This window comes from Capra hircus, chromosome 27, assembly GCF_001704415.2.
Source record: "Capra hircus breed San Clemente chromosome 27, ASM170441v1, whole genome shotgun sequence".
Lineage (NCBI taxonomy): Eukaryota > Metazoa > Chordata > Mammalia > Artiodactyla > Bovidae > Capra > Capra hircus.
This window is the reverse complement of record NC_030834.1, coordinates 30,812,134-30,831,518: the sequence shown is the minus strand read 5'-3', so window position 1 is coordinate 30,831,518 and position 19,385 is coordinate 30,812,134. Positions and strand designations below refer to the sequence as shown.

Sequence of the window (19,385 nt, the reverse complement as noted above, 5' to 3'; positions counted from 1 at the left end):
AAGGAAATAAACGTAGCCGATGAGAGAGTTGGGTAAAAAAATGAATATTTTCAAGTGGAAAAGTTGAGTAATTATTTACCTTTGGCTGTTTGATAGAATTTGTATCATGGATGTCTTGTCGTGTGTTTTATGTTTACCTCAGTTATGAACCATCCTTCATCGGCCTCTAGGGTCAGAGGGGAGACAAACTTCCCTTTCTTGTAATAGAACCTGCTCGGAATGTCTTCCTTCTTGTAGACAGTCATGTGCTCCACTCGCCTCACTTTGTTATATATCTGTAAAGAGAACCAAGAAGGACCAGATTTGCATTCTCTTTCTTACATATGCATGACCATATATTGGACCTGGTGGAGAGGATCCTCTTGTAAAAACTTACTTATGTCAAAAATGGTGACTGCAGCCATGAAATTAAAAGATGCTTACTCCTTGGAAGAAAAGTTATGACCAACCTAGATAGCATATTTAAAAGCAGAGACATTACTTTGCCAACAAAGGTCCGTCTAGTCAAGGCTATGGTTTTTCCAGTGGTCATGTATGGATGTGAGAGTCGGACTGTGAAGAAGGCGGGGCGCTGAAGAATTGATGCTTTTGAACGGTGGTGTTGGAGAAGACTCTTGAGAGTCCCTTGGACTGCAAGGAGATCCAACCAGTCCATTCTAAAGGAGATCAGCCCTGGGTGTTCCTTGGAAGGAATGATGCTAAAGTTGAAGCTCCAGTACTTTGGCCACCTCATGTGAAGAGTTGACTCATTGGAAAAGACTCTGATGCTGGGAGGGATTGGGGGCAGGAGGAAAAGGGGACAACAGAGGATGAGATGGCTGGATGGCGTCACTGACTCGATGGACATGAGTTTGAGTGAACTCTGGGAGATGGTGATGGTCAGGGAGGCCTGGCGTGCTGTGATTCATGGAGTCACAAAGAGTCGGACACAACTGAGCGACTGAACTGAACTGAACTGACGTCAAAAATACTATAGCAAAATTAAAATATGAATGGGAAATTGGTCTGCCTGGGATTAAATATCCCCAAGGTCAAAGAAGTGCATTTATTCTTTGATTAGACCTGGAGCATGTCCTACTTACACCTGATTCTAAAAAAACTAGTAGGGATGTCCCTGGCAGTCCAGTGGTTAGGGTGCCATGCTTCCAAAGTACGGGGGGCTTGAGTTCGAGCCCTGGTCGGGGAACTAGGATCACACATGCCATGTGCCCCCCCCCCAAAATAAAGTACTAGTAACTGTTTGCCAGTAATTACACTGCTGATCTGACGAACATGTAAACCCTATATGTATTTTTAGTATTTAACAGCAGCTTAAATCTGTATGGCTGAAATTAAAACCAACTGGCTGATGTTGATTCTTTGGTGCTTAGCCAAATCAGGCATTCATTCCTGGGTAGACCTGAAAAGAAAATTGAGTTTATCCACTCAACTCTGGAAAATAATGAGTCTTTAGGCTGCTTGGTAGAAAGTTTCTAATGGCCCTGTGAGTTATGATTTCCTATATTAGAAAACCCGTAATTCTTAAGGAAAGGAGGGTGCACCCCCAGAAAGATTTTAGTCAAGTGGAAACTCCCATGGCACGCAGGGGGTCTCACAAACTCTTGTGCCCATCATGTGGCGAGCTGTCACCCAAAAACACAGCCCCTGCTCCTGAATAATCCACCAACCGCTTTAGGCAGCTTGCACCTGCCTGACGTACACACCACACTGGAAGTGAGAAGCTCGAGCCGCTGATGATCTGGCATCCTGAGGCCCAGGTACCAAGTTGGAGACACGGATGGTGCTCCGTGCCCACGAAACAGAACTTCTTTGCAAGAAGCCATTGACTGTGGGAGCTGCCAGTGTGGAAAGCATTCTTCCCAGTTTCACACTTACGGAGTTCACGGGAATGCTGAGCACACATGTTGAATGCCTACACTTGCTGACCACGGGGCTTCTGTGTGGGGAGGGGATGAGGCTGGGGGGAACAGCTTTATGGACACTGTGTTCCTCAACCCCACACTGACAGATCTCAGACTCTTAGGTGGGAGGGAGCAGGCAGGGTTGGGAGGGGTGTCTCTCTCTGGGCCAAAAGGGAAGACACAACAGCCTGCACCAGCGCACCATCAACACCAACCACACCACTGCCGTGAGGACGGGTGGAGGTGCCAGGCCCAGCTCAGGCCCATTCCTGGCTCCCTGTGGGTGGTGCCCTGACTGCAGGTGGGGTGGGACCCCTGGAGGAAGACAGCAATTCTCTCCAGGAGGGGCGGAAGCCCCAGGGCCTGCCCTGGGAGACAACCAGGCCACACAGGGCCAAGCAGTCAGCCAGAGGTGCCACTTGCTCCTTTAGCTCCTCAGTGTGGTGTGCCAGCCACTCAGATGGAAGTATTGTTTGGAGGGACAGGTGAGTGGGGGTCTTGCCATCCCAGGTGCCCAGTTCCTGGGGGGCAAGGGCTGCCACACCCTCTTGGGAATGGCACTCTCCAGGGGTGGTCGCTGTCCTTGGTGACCGTCTGCAGTCGCTGCCGTGGGCCCAGCAAGCTTCTCGTGCTTCAGAGCCACCCAGGAGGGCGGCGACGATGCTATCAGCTCCCAGGCGGGACAGAGATGCAGCGGGAAGGCTGGTCAGGGAGCCGCTCAGCTGCTGAGGGTTGGAGTCCCATCCCTGGCCAACCTATGGCACACGCAGCCTCAGCCCGGGTTCACTGGTCACCTTCTCCCCGTGCCCTGATGGGAACAGACCAGACTGGCCGCTCTCTTCCAGAGAAGAGTGCACAGTGCGGGCATCCGCTGTGCCCAGCTGTGCCCGACACGTGCCGCATGTCGCCCAGGAAGAAGGCAGCCCTGTGAGGGGCTGAGCCCTTGGCAAGCTGAGCACTGCGCATCCTTCGTCTCGCTTCAGAGCCACTAACTTTCCGAGCTCATCTCAGACAAGAGAAGACACGGGAGGATGAACTGCTGGACAGAAGTCACCCTGCGAGGGAGGGGCCGCGTGGGTCACCTATCTCCAGAGTCCTGGCATCCCGGGGTTGCCCGGCATTTCTGCCTTGAAACTACAGATAAAGACCCAGCACAGACACCCCCATCCCCTCCGACTCGGCCCACCACCCACCCTTCTTACCTCAGAATGCTTCCCGGGGGCCGGCCACAGGCTCACCACGGGCCCTCGCCCCTTCAGCTGCTGCAGGTCACGGAGGCTGATGTAGTTATCCAGCTCAATCACTTTGTCTATCCAGGAAATGTCAGTCATCCCGTGATCTGAGAAGATGATGACGTTAAGGTCGTCCTGCAGCTCCCGTTCCTTGGGGGCGGGTGGGGGGCAGGAGAGGCGGTCAGGACGGCATCCACAGAAGGGCCGTCTCAACACTGGCTGTCTTGCAAAGAGGTGTTTTCATTTTCTTTTTAATTTAATTTTTTCACACCAAAAACATTCATTTTGTACTCAGGTATAGCCAATTAACAATGTTATGATGGTTTCAGGTGAACAGTGAAGGGACTCAGCCGTACATATACATGTATCCACTCTATAGCCCCAAACTCCCCTCCCTTCCCGGCTGCCACATAACGCTGAGCAGAGTTCCCCGTGCTATACAGTAGGATTTTGTTGGTTATCCGCTTTAAATGTAGCAGTGTGTACCTGACCTTCCCAAAGTCCTTACTTAACTTACGGGCTTTAGGAGAAAGAGTTCATCCTCAGTTCTGAATTTAATCATCTAATTGTCTGCCTTAATGCAACACGGCTCAAAATCGTGGCAGAAGGACTTTGGGGAGGGAGGCCCGGGAGCCCATGCTGAACCTGATACAGACAGGCTCCAGGTTTTTAAGATAGCCAGTCGGTTTTCATCCTCTTTGGGGCTTGCAACATACTCATGTGGGAAATATGATGACTATCACTTGCCCATTTTACACATGTTTGAAAAATTAAGCCCAGGAAAATTTTAAAAATTAATACTTTAAGTCAGACAGAGAAAGTCAAATGTCATATGATATCATTTTTATGTGGAATCTTAAAAAAATGTTTCAAATGAAATTATTTACAAAACAGAATTAGACTCATGGGCATAGAAATCAAACTTATGGCTACCAAAGGGGAAAGTGGAAGGAGAAGGATAAATTAGGAGGTTGGGATTAACATATACACTACTGTATATAAAGTGAACATAAGGCGGTGGTTTAGTCACTAAGTCCTGTCCAGCTCTTTGCAAACCCATGGACTGTGGCCCACCAGGCTCCTCTGGCCATGGGATTCTCCAGGCAAGAATACTGGAGTGGGTTGCCATGCCCTCCTCCAGGGGATCTTCCTGACTCAGGGATCGAACCTGAGTCTCCTGAGGCTCCTGTTTGGCAGGTGTATTCTTTACCACTGGGCCACCTGGGAATACTGTAAAAATACAAGGGACTATATTCAATACGTTGTAATAGCCTATAATGAAAAAGAACTGTGTGTGTGTGTGTGTGTGTGTGTGTGTGTGTGTGTGTGTAACTGAATCGCTTTGCTGTACACCTGAAATTAGCACATTTCAAACCAACTATACTGCCATAAAAAAATAAAATTAAGAAATAATACTTTGCTTAAAGTCATTCAGTAAGGGTGTGGCAGGATCAGGGAGAGAACCCAGGCCTGGTTTCGATGCCCATGGCGACCTGGTGACCGGACTGATAGGCCTGGGGTAAAGCATCGGCCCATCCCACCCGCTGAGCCAGGCGGCCATGCAGATCAGGTCACTTCAGCACCACTGGCCTGGCTGTTCACAGGGGATCTTGCGGTGTTTGGGAGACGCTATATGAAGAAAAGCTTCCCTGGGAGCTCAGCTGGTGAAGAATCTGCCTGCAATGTGGGAGACCTGGGTTCGATCCCTGGGTTGGGAAGATCCCCTGGAGAAGGGAAAGGCTACCCACTTCAGTATTCTCGCCTGGAGAGTTCCAGGGACGGTATAGTCCATGGGGTTGCAAAGAGCTGGACACGACTGAGTGACTTTCACTGAATGAAGAAAAAGAGAACCTACCCTCCCCCACCACCGCCACCCCCAGTCCCTCGAGCTGGCCCAGTCAGCTCTCAGAGTAAGAAGGGCGATGCCGAGGGCTGGGACAGTCCAGGAGACAGAGGAGAGGGACAGAGGGCAGTTAGTCCGTGGGCCGGGTTTCCGGTCACCTGGATCCACTTGGTCATGTACGCCATCACAGTGTCCACGGCCTTCACGGCATCTTTCCTCTGTGCTGACGAGGGCCCGTAATGGTGGCCTTCCACATCGACACGCTCATAGTAGATGGCTGCGAGGTCCGCCTGGCCGCTCCTGGGGGGCAAGGAGAGACGTGTGGCTGAGAGAAGCCCCCCAGCCTTCTCCCCTCCCGACCTGCGGCCCCGGTAGGGGCAGGCCTGTAGGCCGGGCACAGCTGACACCCTAAAACAAGCAAGCAGGTTCTCCGAGGGAGAGACAGGAAGAGTGCGTCTAGTCCTGCCAGTCCTGAGCACCTTGGTGGCGAGAGCCACAGAATGTGCTTCTGCGTCGCCTCCCCTCTCAGCTCATCAGGACCCAGGAGTTGGAAGAGGTGGCCACAGGCAGGGGACGGTTCTGAAAGCCCCCCCTCCCTGCCCGGTGCCTTCGGAAGATTAGAGAAAAGAGGAGCAATCATTCAAGTAACGGCTGTCCCATTACTGCTGGCCTTCGAGGAAGCCTCTAAAGAAAACACTGAGCTGTAGGTGAAACTGACTGGCAAGGATAAGAGCAAGCTTTACCAGGCCACCTTGCGCGAGGCAGACAGGTTTGCGTTCAAGGCTTGACATCAGCAGATACCCCCAGCACGCTTGTTCCCTGGGCACCCAGGAAGGCTCAGCTCTAGGGTGGACAGAGTGAATTCTAGCACTGACCACACTTCCTGCCTCCCAGGAAGACTCGGTGCTGGCTAAACGCCCCCTCTGAGCCAACGTACTGGTGGTAAAAACACAGCTATGTAAGCCTCCATGCAGGGCTGAGACGGAGTGGGAACTAGAGAGACGAACTGGACTAGGAGGCTGAGGGAGTCAGGGAGGAGAGAAAACACGGGGCCATGTGCCCTCCCTGCCCTGCACAGCGGGGGGCTTCCCACCGTGACTGCCCTGCCCCAACCCCTCCCAAAGCAGGGGAGCAGAACTACATTGGCAAGGATGCTGGTGATGACGAGTGTAGCAGTACGAGCAACTGACAAAAGAGGAAGCAATGGAAAAGGAATGAAGGCTAACTCCTTTGCTTGGACTTTACGTAAAGATTAATAACAAATACTCTTGGCAGACTGCCTCATATCTCGAAAAACTCTATCTAAACACACAAGGGAGGCGGCAAGGTCTTCCTGGGTGTGGTCTCCCTGACCCTTAGAATGAGAGGATGTGTGTCCTGAACGCCTGCAGTGCCTTGGGCCTTGCGATCTACCGCAGGGGAAAAAGAACCCCAGAGTAGTTCAAGAGCGTGGTTGCACGAACGAACACCCCCGCCCGTCCTTCAGGTCTCAGGGAGATGCTGCCTCCTCCAGGAGCATGTCCGGATGCCCAGGCTCAGCTGGGTAGTCCTTCCGGGCACTCCTGCAGCATTCCTGGTTCATCTCCAGGCTGTGACTCTTCCCACTGTGCTCTAATCGCCCATTTGTGTATCCTTCTCCCCTCTGAACTGCGGGATTCTTTCTCCCTGGGGTGCATTCACTCCCGTTGTATCTCAGCTCAGCCTAGGATCTGGCATACAGTAGGAGCTCTGTAACTCTCGGTTGAAGGTATAATCATAGTAAGTGCTGAATGTGTGTGTGCATGCTAGATCGCTTCAGTTGTGTCCGATTCTTTGTGACCCTATGGACTATAGCCCGCCAGGCTCCTCTGCCCATGGAAGTCTCCAGGCAAGAATCCTGGAGTGAGTTGCCATGCCCTCCTCCAGGGGATCTTTCCAACCCAGGGATTGAACCTGCATCTCCTGCAGTGCAGGTGGACTTTTTACAGCTGCGGCCAGAGGGGGGAAGCCCCAAGTGCTCAATAAATGATAGCTATTCTGGGTCAGGCACTATGTTGAGGGCTTTTCATGCATTATCAGAATTCATCCTTACAGCAACCCTATCAGGCACGAATACCAAAAACAGAGAGTTCAGGATGATTGTCCATATCACTCAGCTCATGAGAAGCAGAGCCAGCACTGAGACCCCGGTGGGGCTGACTCGACATCCTGACCCAACACGCTGAAAGGACTCAGCAGCCCGCACCAATGGGAAAACATTCTGCTTAGCCCAGCTGACTTGTGGAAATGGTTCTCATTCGGCTATCGGGTCCCGCCTACCCCAAGAAGGCCAGTGTAAGGCGTGGCGAAGGCGCAGTCACTCTCATTTCCTGGCGTGCGCTCTGTTGTATGGGCCTCCAGGCTGTGGGTCTGTGGTGAAGAGCGTCCCCAGAGAAAAGCTTTGGCAGATTTTGCAGGTGAGGAAATAGGCCAAAAGGGATGCAAGAAGGTACTCAAGGCCTCGCAGACCCGAGTCACGGCTGCTGTGCTGTGTGCTTAGTCTCTCAGTCGTGTCTGATCTTTCGTGACCCCGTGGACTGTAGCCCGCCAGGCTCCTCTGTCCCTGGGATGCTCCAGGCAACAATACTGGAATGGGTTGCCACACCCTCCTCCAGGGGATCTTCCCAACCCAGGGATCGAACCCAGGTCTCCAGCATTGCAAATGGATTCTTTACAGTCTGAGCCACCAGGAAAACCCAAGAATGCTGAAGAGGGTAGCCTATCTCTTCTCCAGGGCGAGTCATGGCTAAGACTGGAAATTGTGAACCTTCTACATCCAAGGTCAGGACCCTTTGCTCCACAAGCCCAGGCTTTCGAATGTCCACACCGATGCCATTCACTGCACAGGGACGGAGTCCAGAGCAGGTTCAGCCCAGCATCTTCCTTCTCCACGGTCATACTCATCAAGAGGGCACAACCTTTAATGATACCATGACGTTCTCATATCTCGAGGTGTACTTCATTCATGGTTTGGAGGAGACATGGCTTTCAAGGTAAGGGAAATTGCCAGTCAAGCGTGATTTTCTCTTTTTAGAATGAAACAGACTGGTCCTTCTTTAACAAATACTGTGTCCTCTCTCCTCCATGATGTTGTTGTTCAGTTGCTAAGTCATGTCTGACTCTGTGACCCCATGGACAACAGCACACGAGGCTTCCCTGTCCTTCACCGTCTCCCAGAGCTTGCTCAAACTCATGTCCATTGAGTTGGTGATGCCATCCAACCATCTCACCCTCTGTTCTCCCTTTCTCTCCTGCCCTCAATTTTTTTTAGCATCAGGGTCTTTTCCAATGAATTGGCTGTTCACATCAAGTGGCCAAAACATTGGAGTTTCAGCTTCAGCATCAGTCCATCCTCCATGGTAGGGACTGGATTCAGTTATTATTTGGTCGTTTCTTACAAATAATATTATCATCATTCATACTTGCTAACATGTGGATGACTAATAATAAATCCCCCTGCATTTATAGACAGCAGAGAACAAAATGTCCCTGAGGGTCCCCATAATGTAGGCGGTGGGAAAAAGTTCTTTACTCGGGAATGGCATGTTCATAACTATCCCTAAACTTTTTTGAGGCCCATGTTCATTACACTGATGGGCTGATGGCATTTCCTTCACCATGTCTGTGCATAATAGAACTGTCCACAAAATCATGCCCTCAGACATGCTTCTGCGTTTAGCTGCCTTATGTACTTAAGCCTGGAGCATCCCAGACGTGCGGGTCCACACAGTACATCCTATGTTTACTGTGCACACTTCCAGGGTGGTGCTTGGACGCGGGGAGAATTTCACAAGGTTGACTGGTTGCCCTGAAGTTCAAGGAAATGCTTTCAGGTCACTACGTTTTAGACAGTGCACCTTAATACAGCAGCCACTGGGCTGGCTTCTTTAAGGCTATTTGGCATATTCATAAATCTCCATGTGGTCAGAAAGCTAGTAAGTCTCACAGGTTTACCTGATGGCTTTGTGTCAGGAAGCTGTCAACCCTAGATGCCAGGAACACTGGAGCTGCAATGCTTGCGATTTGGGGATTTATATGCATGCCTTTTGTGAAAGACGTCTATGTGGGAGCGCGTTGATTCATGAGGGACCGGAGTCTTCAAGGGCTGAGTGTGCTTGCCTGTTTGGAGCTTAGCTGACAAATTCTTGGTGGCCAGCTGTTTTCCACATGGGTCTGGTCTCCATCACAGGTCAGCTCATTTGTAACGGAGGGGCCGGGTGAGCAGCGACGGATGGGAACGCCTACAGATCTGTTTCTGGCCCTTTATAGCCTCCAGCCCAGGAACCATGCCAGAAGGACATGTGGCCATGAGCCCAGTTACCTGAAAGCTATGTGGGGCCCCCAGCCCTGGGGTTTCAGGGACACCCAGATCTCCCATCACCTTAGGATTCTGTCCAGATCTCTTTGCAATACAAAAATGTTCAGGATGTCACATCCATTTTCCTTACTGAAGTGGATTGAAAAGAAGGAATTAGGCAGAGAGAAATGGAGGCAGTTTAAAGGGATAGTTTAAATTGTTGACTATGAAAAAATTCGGGACTTAGAAGTTAAGTCAGTTTCCCTGACTCTCACCTGCTATTCAGGAGAGCTCTACTGACTTCTGCGTTTTTCAAACTGGGTGTGACGATAGTTCCATGGGGAAGAAGAAAAAAGCTTTTATGTTCTAATATGCCAATAGGCTTTGTACGTTTCCAAGAAGATGGCAGAGTAGGCAATTCTCCAAACATTTTCCACCACAGATCTCCCCCCTCCCTTTTTTTTTGCCAAAAACTTATCAATGTTTTCTGAGAGACAAGCATTCACTATATCATGATTAGAGAAACGCTGACATTCACATGGCTTCTCTACTATCCATCAGCATAAAGAAGAAAGTCCCAAATACCCGGAGAGTTCCTTGCTCTCAATTCAGTGTTTCCAAAGACCGCTCCTACCTAAAATTTCTCACGCTAGCAGGTAGCAATCACCACGTGAAAGGCTCACCACCTCTCTGAAACATTGTGCCACCTCTCCCAAAGGGTTCCTAATCCACTTGAGCATTGTTTATTGGTCCTGGAAACAAGGAAGAACACTGGCATGGCTAAGAATTTGGGACACTCACTTGAAGACATCAAGAGCGCCGCTGACTGCGTTGACAAAATTGATATCCGTTGGGACAGATTTATACTCCAGGCAGTAAGTAGGTCTGACACCAAGAATCTCAACTTCACAGCCTAAGGAGGAGAAAGATGGTAAATGGTTACCTTCTTCAGTAATCAAGATAGAGTCATAGGACAATTTTAGGAAGCAAATAACATTAGTCGAAACAAAAATTTTTGTTTCTTTTTATTAAATAAAAATGTATTAGTGATAGGTGGTGTATTTAGCTCTAATTTTGTTTAAGTGGGTCTTAAATGTCATTTCTATACAACATTTGGGTAGGAGGAGAAGAGGGTGACAGGGTGAGATGGTCAGATGGCATCACAGACTCAATGGACATTGAGTCAATGGACTTTGAGCAAAGTCTGGGAGATAGTGAAGGACAGGGAAGCCTGGCATGCTGCAGTCCATGAGATCGCAAAGAGTCGAACACAACTGAGTGACTGAACGATGAATGACGATACAACACTGGTATCTTCTGACAAGAACTAGCAAAATTGGTTAATGGTTATCTTTCTCAGTTTGAAACAATGACAAAAATTAACTAGAACACAAAATGTCTCAATTAAAACTTTTTTTCTATAGAATGTTTACAACTACTAATTCTTCTAGTGTATCTTTGCCTGTTCTAGAATCAAGTAGAGAAAGTGAAAGCGAAAGTCGCTCAGTCATGTCTGACTCTTTGCAACCCTGTGGACTATCCAGTCCATGGAATTCTCCAGTCCAGAATATTGGAGTGGGAAGCCTTTCCCTTCTCCAGGGGATCTTCCCAACCCAGGGATCGAACCCAGGTCTCCCACACTGTAGGCAGATTCTTTACCAGCTGAGCCACAAGGGGAGCCCAGTATCAAGTATAAGGTAGTATCTGACTAGCCTGGGAATAATAATGACTAGACTCAGAAGTACTGTACTGATGGAAATGCCTAAAAATCACTGAGTTCAAGCAAGGATTCTAAGCTAAACTCTTGCCTCTTCCAAAATGAAGTAAAAGAATGAAAGGCATTTAGATGTTAGGAGCTGCTGTGGCCTCAGTTTTTTCATCACAGGCCCTGAACAAGTTGAAATGGTTGCCCTGAGAAAGAGACACCAAACCTTATCGTCAGAAAATAGAGCAGGAGAGGAATGAGCCAGCCTCAGTTTAAAATAGTTGAGTCTATTTCTTGGGCACCAAGTAGGTCACTATGTTCAGACATAGCATCTCCATCCGGTTTTGTTCTAGAATCTAGCCTAGTGGGAGAGGACCTTGTGAAAACAGTGTCAGACTCGAAATCTAAAGTGAGGTGCCTGTTTCCTGGGTAGTAAGGGGACTCAGACACAGGCACGTGTAATTCAGAAGTTGTTTCCTCCTGGAAGCTTTCCTCAAATCCCCATTTTCACTCAGTCTCATAGACTGTCTGGCCGATGTGTTGGGGGATGGAGGTGGAAAGAAAGAGATGCCCCAAGTGATGAGAGTGGTGGAAACAGGAGTTTCAGAGGGAGAAACAATGAGGTGTGTGGAGACCAGCAAGTACAGCAACATTCCCAGGCAAGGAGGGGTCTGGAGGCCAGACGGTCAGCTTTCTTGTAGCCCAGAGAAAACGAGTCCCACGTAAACTTGGTATAATCCTTATGTATCCTATATAATACTGGATTGTGCCTCCATTTTATCAGGAGAAACTGAGGCAGAAAGGTGGCGAGATTTTCCCACTGCCACAGTGCAAGTGTGAGGAGGAGCTGGCATTAGAATCTAGGGTTACCTGACTCTGAAACTTCAGGTATTCTTTTAAAACAGTACCTGATGAATTCAGACATGCATGGACAGAAATTATGGAAACTAAGGACAGAGATATTGCAATACTATTAAGATTTACACAAGTTTATTGAGAAATAAGTCAAAATAAAAGAATCTAAGAATGAATAAGATCGGGTTCTAAAATAAAGCAACAGCAAATGATGAAGTCTCAAAAAACAGTTAAGTATTAGTAATAAGTATTAATGTAGTTATGTGAAAATTTTTTTTGAAAAATAAGATGCATATTTTAAAAATGTTTAATATAATAACCTGTATCCAAAGTTCGAAGTTATTTCAACAAAAATGAAAAGAAAAGCATTTTTATTTTTGTTAGCAGGAAGGAATCAATAATATATAGCTTTTATTCTAGACACTGATTTTAAATGATTGGAATATACAGAAAAAAGCTGTATGCATAACTTCTAAGTCACTAAAGGAAAAAAAAGATGCATAAAAATCAAAGTACATGAGAAGTTTTTTTAAAAAAGAAATTGCCAAGAAGCACTAATACTGAAAGCATAATTAAAGGGAAAATCAAATATACTTGTTTCAAAACAAATGTGAATGGGTTACACTCTATTCTTGCAAGAGTGTCAACACGAAGTAACTATAAACTATTTTTTTATAGTTTAAGTAAAAGGACACAGAAATATTAGATATAAAAGAGTAGACCAAAGAAACCCACCAAAAGGAAACCAAAAAAATCACGTCTATCAATAGTATTAAAGTTGATTATAGTCTCATAAGCCTGAAACAACTACAAATCCACATTAATCATTTAGAATGTGAATTAGTATTTATGTACCGTAAATATACACAACACAACACACGGCTTGGAAATATAAAGTGCAAAATTACAGTCTTGGTGGGAGACTTTAATGACAGCTCAAGATATAAAGAAAAAAGAAGTATATAAGATATAGCTACATAAAGATACAGAGGCTTTCAATGTTAGTATCAATAAGTTGTATTCAATGTGTGTGTGAGCTCAGTCACCTCAGTCATGTACAACTCTTTGCGACCCTATGGACTGTAGCCCACCAGGCTCCTCTGTCCATGGAATTCTCCAGGCAAGAAAACTGGAGTGTGTTGCCATGCCCTCCTCCAGGGGATCTTCCCAACCCAGGGATCAAACCAGGGTCTCCTGCATTGCAGGCGAATTCTTTACCATCTGACCCACCTGGGAAGCCTAAGTTGTAGTCAATAGACATTGAAAATTTATCTTATTATTATATAATGTTATTATTGAATCTTATTATTATAGAATTCTTATAAGAATGGAATTATTATAAAAATACAACAGTTGGAAAAGCTGACCATATTCTCATCCACAGAGAAAATCTCAATAACTTCCCAAAAGTAGAAACTTTATCGCACAATGCATATTATCTCTGACCACAGGTAATAAAGCTAGAAATTAATCATAACAGTTAACTAAAAATAAATCCAACTCATTATAAATAAAAAAGAAAACCTCTATGAAACTTGATGTAAAGAGGAAATGAAAACTTCACTGACAGACTAGTTACTAACAATGGTGAAAATTCTACATTTCAAAACTTCATGGGACACATTTTCATTTAGGTCAGAAGCGAATAGGAACATTGCCATCACCACTGTAATTTGTTACTGTTACAGAACTTCTTATTAAGACAGTTAACAAGAAGCAGAAATAAAAAATGAGTGCTGGAATCAGGAGGCACGCACGAGCATTCCTCTATGGGAACATTTTAAAAAAACTTTTTGTCACCCGTGGCAAAATACTCATTTTGCTTCATGACGCAGCACAGAACACACACACTCACAGAAGAAACAGATGTTGTGCCAAACTATGTGCAATGCCTGCTAATATTCTTGTTCTGTTTTATGTAGGTTTTTTAAAACACTGGTTTGCGATCCATATTTAATATCACTGTCCCTGGGAATCAAGACCAGTGTTTGAAAAACACCAATTTGAGGGCATACGCCTAGGAGTGAATTTTTAGGTCGCGCTCCTCTATAGTGGCAATGTTAGGTAATACTTTTGCCATTTTTGATTGTATACATGCTTTGCCTTACAAGCCACTTCAGAAGACATATTCTAAGAAAATAAAATTGCATATACAAGCATCTTTAATACAATATTATTTAGAATATAAAATTAAGAAGCAATTTAAACATTTGGTAATAGAGGAATGTTTAAATTATGGCACATCCAAACAATGAAATGCCATACAAGAATTAAAATTATGTCATTTGTATTCACTGGCATACTATTTTATGTGAAAAAAGGCTAGTGAATAGTTGGTAAAGGAATTATCTCATTTTTGTAAATATTGAAAAGATGATTATGTCTAAGAAAGAATGGAAGTGAATGTAACAAAATATAAGAAAGGGTAAAATTTCAGTGGCTGATTTGGTAGGCTTCTTCTTGGCTAAACTGAAGTCATTCCAAAATTCCTTTCCATCCCTTAGAAAAAGAGGAAAATTTCTCAAGCGCCCAGGCTCACTTATGACTAGGAATGGTCATGTGACCCACCACTGGCATTGATACATGCTGAGATGCTTCGAGTGGGAAGCTTTGTTTCCACATGAAAAATAAACATGAGATGCCAGCGCTATCTCTTTTCCCCTTTGGCAGTCAGGAATGCAGGTTGTAAGGATATGATCTCTGGACTGGTGGCAGCCGTTTCAAAACCATGAGTCCACAAGCATGAAGATAAAAAGTTAATATGCCAATATGGAGCAGAAGGATAGAAAGAGCCTAGGTTTTTCAAAGGACATGTTCAGCTGCTGAACCACATAAAGTACATACTTCTTATGTGATACAAAGAAATTCCTATGTGTTTAGCCATTGTACACTGTTGGCTAGCTTTTCTAAAATTTGTGCTAAGTAGTTTCTAACTGATACAAAAGGATCATAGTTGACTTTTAAATTCTTATTATTATTGAGTTTAACAAACTTTCCTAAAATAGATACCTTTTATTTTTGTAATAAGAAACCAAAGACATGTTTTTTAGTTGTAACTTCCAACTTCCTTCTAAAAGACCCATTAGGACACAAAAGTTCTAGTATGAATATCCACTTCTTAAAAATTATGAATAATGCTGATATAAACATTCTCGTACACATTCTTGGATGCACTTAGGTATGCATTTCTGTCGTAATCTGCATAGGAACAGATTTGCTAAATTTGGGATATGTGTTTGCTCACCTTTATTATTAGATAGTTCTGAAGAGTTTTTCAAAGCTGTTAAATTAATTTGCTCCTCCCAGCACTATATGAGCCTGTGTTTCTCCACCCTTGTCATCACTTGGATGTGTAACTATTAATTTCCATTTAAGAATGACTTTAGTTGCATTCTACTGTGTTATATGTAGTATTTTCATTATTCCTCTGTCTAAGATATTTTCCAAATTTCCCTACTTACTTCTTTGAACTATGAGTTATTTAGAAGTCTCTGGTTATTTTACAAATATGTGGATTAAATTTTTCTATTATCGACCATAATTGCACTGTAGTCAGAGAACACATTCTGTATAATTTCATGTAGTTCCAGTTTGTTGAGAAATGCCCTATGGCTAACATATGGTCATTTTTGACAAATGTTCCATGCACACTTGAGAGTGATGGGTATTTAGCAGTAGCTGGATAGAGAGTTCTAGTAATATTAATTAAGTAAATATTTTAATTATGTTGCATAAATTTTCTGTATCTTTCTAACCTTTTCATTTTCTATTTTTTTATCTATTACTGAGAAAGATGTCTTAAAAATCTATCATCATTGTGAATTTACTCGTTACTTTTAGTTTCATCAATGTTTGCTTTATTTATTTTTAGATTGTGTAATTAGGAGCATTAAAATTTAAAATTATTACACCTTCTTGGTAGATTGAAATTTTATATCAATGTGAACTGTTATTCTTTATTTAAAAATAGTCTAAGCTTAGGGTCTGCACTAGCTAATGTTATAGCTACACCAGCTCTCCTTTGGTGAGTGCTTGTGTGCTGTGTCTTAAAAAAATGCTATCACTTTAAACATTTCTGCATACTTACATTTTAATGTAAGTTGTTTTGTTTCACATTTTTGGCCCTACTGCACAGCATCTGGGATCTTAAGTTCCCTGACCAGGAATGGAACCTCTGCCCCCTGCAGTGGAAGCTTGGAGTCTCAACTGCTGAACCATCAGGGAAGTCCCAATGTACATCTTTTATAAGCAGCATATATTGGTTTTTGTTTTTAATCCAGCCTGACAATAGTTGTTTTTAATGCAAATTTCTATTAAAGCTTAACAAAAACACATACAAAGTGAATAAATGATAAATGTACTGTTGAACAAATTCTGACAAAGTAAATACAGCTGTGTAGCCAACACCCAGCCCAGGAAACAGAACATGACCTTCACATACGAGTACCTTCTCACGCCCCCTTTTAGTCACTGCCCTTCCAAGTGTAAACACCATTCTAACACTGTAGATTAGCTTTACCTGCTTTTGAACTTTATATAAATAGACTCTTTCAGATTAATCGGAGTATTTAATGAAATATTAGGAAAAAAAACCTTTTACATGTAATGGACTTAAGGAAATTTTTGTGTTTAAATCAGCCACCCAAATACATGTCTTGAATTCATGATTCATTTGATAGCTTTTGTCTCCTTTCTTATTTCCTTTCAGATTATGTATGTACGATTATTATTGTTCAATTTTCTCTCTTCTATTACCATGTATTTATATATTTTAATTAACCTCCATCTGGCATAGTGCCCTAAAGATGATATTTTTTAACTGAAATATTGGTTTATTGAAATATAAATTTGTACTCCCAAAACTTTCCAGGCAATGCAAAGACATCTGAACACTTCAACTCTGAATTTTACATTTCTCCCACCTTCTACGCTTCTCTTGTCATGTATTTTAATTCCTTGTGAATTTTTAATCTAAAATTTATTATGAAATATTATTATTATTAATTTATCTTTTTCTACACACTTACTCTTTCTGTGGCTCTTCATTCCTTCCTCCATCTCTGTGCTTCCATTTGTGATCATTTTTCTTCTGCCTAAAGAGTTTTGCCTTTCCTCTACTCTAAACCTGCTGGCAATTAATTCTCTCAGTTTTCTGTCTCTAGAAAAAAATCATTCTTTTGCCTCCATTTCTGAAGGATATTTTTCACTGAATACAGAGAAATGCTTTCCTTCCATCGCTTTGGGAGCATCACTGTATTGTCTTTCTGGATTCCAGCGTTTCTGTTGGAAAGCCGGCTGTCAGTCCTATCCCTGCCTCTCTGCACAATTTTCAGTCAGCCGTCCTCATAGCCACGGTGTTCTCTCCCGGGTTTCACAGCACTTCTTGAGTCTGTGACTCGATATTTCTTGTCCATTTTGGAAAGTTCTCAAACATCGTCTCTCAAATATCACTTGTGTCTTATCCTCTCTCTCCAATCCTTCCTCATGTGGCCATTTCACGATGTCCCATATGTCTTGAACATTTCTTCCTGCCTTTTTTCATCCTTTTGCCTATTTAAGCTGGAGCACTGTCTCCAGCTCTAGAATTCACTTTCTAGAAAAGGTTTGAGTTTACTACTACAAGTCTCCGTTTTGTCACTTAGTCCTCTTATCATGCCTCTCTTTAGGTCTTCTGGTATCTGGATCAGTGGGTTTGAGTCTACTGTCTACTGTGTTTCTCTTGATTTTTCAGTCAAGATTGGTCTATTTCTTTCCCCTGAGTTTTCAGTCAGGCCTTGTTTCCCCATATTCTGGTTTTTTTTTAATAGCTGAATGCTCTCTGTTGTATATGGAAAATTGTAGCTATCATTTGACTCTCTGTATGTTATTAACTTCTTCTGGAAAGCATATGCTTTTGCTTATCATGGGCATGTAGGCTGCAGGCAGACCATCTTAACCCAGAGTGAATTTACTTTTAAACTATTTATTTACTTGTCTGGCACCGGGTCTCACTTGCAGCACATGGGATCTTTCATTTGTGGCATGTGGGATGTAGTTCCCTGAGCAGGGATTGAATCCAGGCCCCCTGCCCTGGGAGCACTGAGTCTATACTAGAGGGCCACTGGGGAGGTCCCAACCCAGAGTGGATTTAGTCAGAGATGAAGATGATTTGATTTTCCAGTGGTCATGTATGGATGTGAGAGTTGGACTATAAAGAAAGCTGAGCACTGAAGAACTGATGCTTTTGAACTGTGGTGTTGGAGAAGACTCTTGAGAGTCCCTTGGACTGCAAAGGGTGATCCAACCAGTCCATCTTAAAGGATATCAATCCTGAATGTTCACTGGAAGGACTGAGGCTGAAGCTGAAACTCCAATACTTTGGTCACCTGATGCGAAGAGCTGACTCATCTGAAAAGACACTGATGCTGGGAAAGATTGAAGGCAGGAGGAGAAGGGGACAACAGAGGATGAGATGGTTGGATGGCATCACTGACTCAATGGACATGAGTTTGAGGAAACACTGGGAGTTGGTGATGAACAGGGAGGCCTGGCATGCTTCAGTCCATGGGGTTGCAAAGAGTCAGACAAGACTGAGGGACTGAACTGAACTGAAGATGACTTGAGGCTCAGCTTGGGCTTTATAAGGGCTTCAGTCATCCAGAGGTCATCACCCCCTGTCTGCTGCTAGTTCATTCTTACCTGAAGTTATTATCACAACTGAAAGCCTAGGATGTTTTCTATATCTCTTCTCCATGGTGACCTGTGAATGCCAATCTTTGTCATTTCCCCCATGCTGAGATCCTGTTAAAACTCAGGTTTGAAAAAAAAAAAAATCTCAGGTTAGTGTCTTAGACTCTCAGGGGCTGCTTTTGAGGTCAGCGTTTGAATGGAGAACTATGGTGCCGATTGTCAGATACACCCAGTTCTCTAGATCTTGGTCTGTGTCTGATGCGTTACCTTCCCCTCAACACACACAATCCAGCAGCATTTTCAGTTGTTGGTCATTGTACCAAGTGGAATCCCAAATTTCAATAAATGATTTTTAAGAATAAAAAGTGAACAATTTTATTGGAAACACGTCTCGTAATGAAAAGAATAGGATCTTTTAAAAATCAGTGTGTATATCCGTGGATGAATACGATGGATCTGTAGAATGAGACAAGTTTAGAACTGACTCTATTCCGATTTGTTAAATCTAAGTGCTGAGAAAGTAGTTTACATAAACAAGTAGATGGCAATAGAAATAGTTTGTCATTTAATTCTTTGAACGGCTTCTTTGAATGCTAACATTCACATAGTGATCTATCATCATAAATTTTTAAATACTGCTTCAGCTGACAATTCAATTAAGTTTTTCTTCAATAATTTAAAAGAGAGCTTGGAAATTACTTGGTTTTCTTAGGTTTTGTTATTTTGTCACTGCACGCATTCTTCTCTATACACCTACTCCAATATTTTGAACTGTTCCTTTGGTTGGCCCTGGAGGCTTTTGAATACTAGGGCAATGCACCTTAGTAAGGTTCTTAATCAACAAGGGGTACTGCTTTCTTATATA

The 19,385-nt window shown here is 44.0% G+C and overlaps 1 protein-coding gene across 4 annotated transcripts in view; it reads right to left on the bottom strand.

Annotated features, from left to right (window-relative positions):
• Window positions 1-19,385, bottom strand: part of ENPP6 (ectonucleotide pyrophosphatase/phosphodiesterase 6) — a 79,712-nt gene that overhangs the window by 18,858 nt on the left and 41,469 nt on the right. For all 4 annotated transcript variants that reach the window (XM_013975399.2, XM_013975396.2, XM_018042101.1 and 1 more), the window contains exons 3-6: window positions 10,093-10,204; window positions 5,135-5,276; window positions 3,104-3,283; window positions 138-275 (exon numbers count right to left, since the gene is read on the bottom strand). In XM_013975399.2, coding sequence (XP_013830853.2) covers window positions 138-275; window positions 3,104-3,283; window positions 5,135-5,276; window positions 10,093-10,204 — 572 coding nt within the window. The remainder of the gene's footprint in view (window positions 1-137; window positions 276-3,103; window positions 3,284-5,134; window positions 5,277-10,092; window positions 10,205-19,385) is intronic.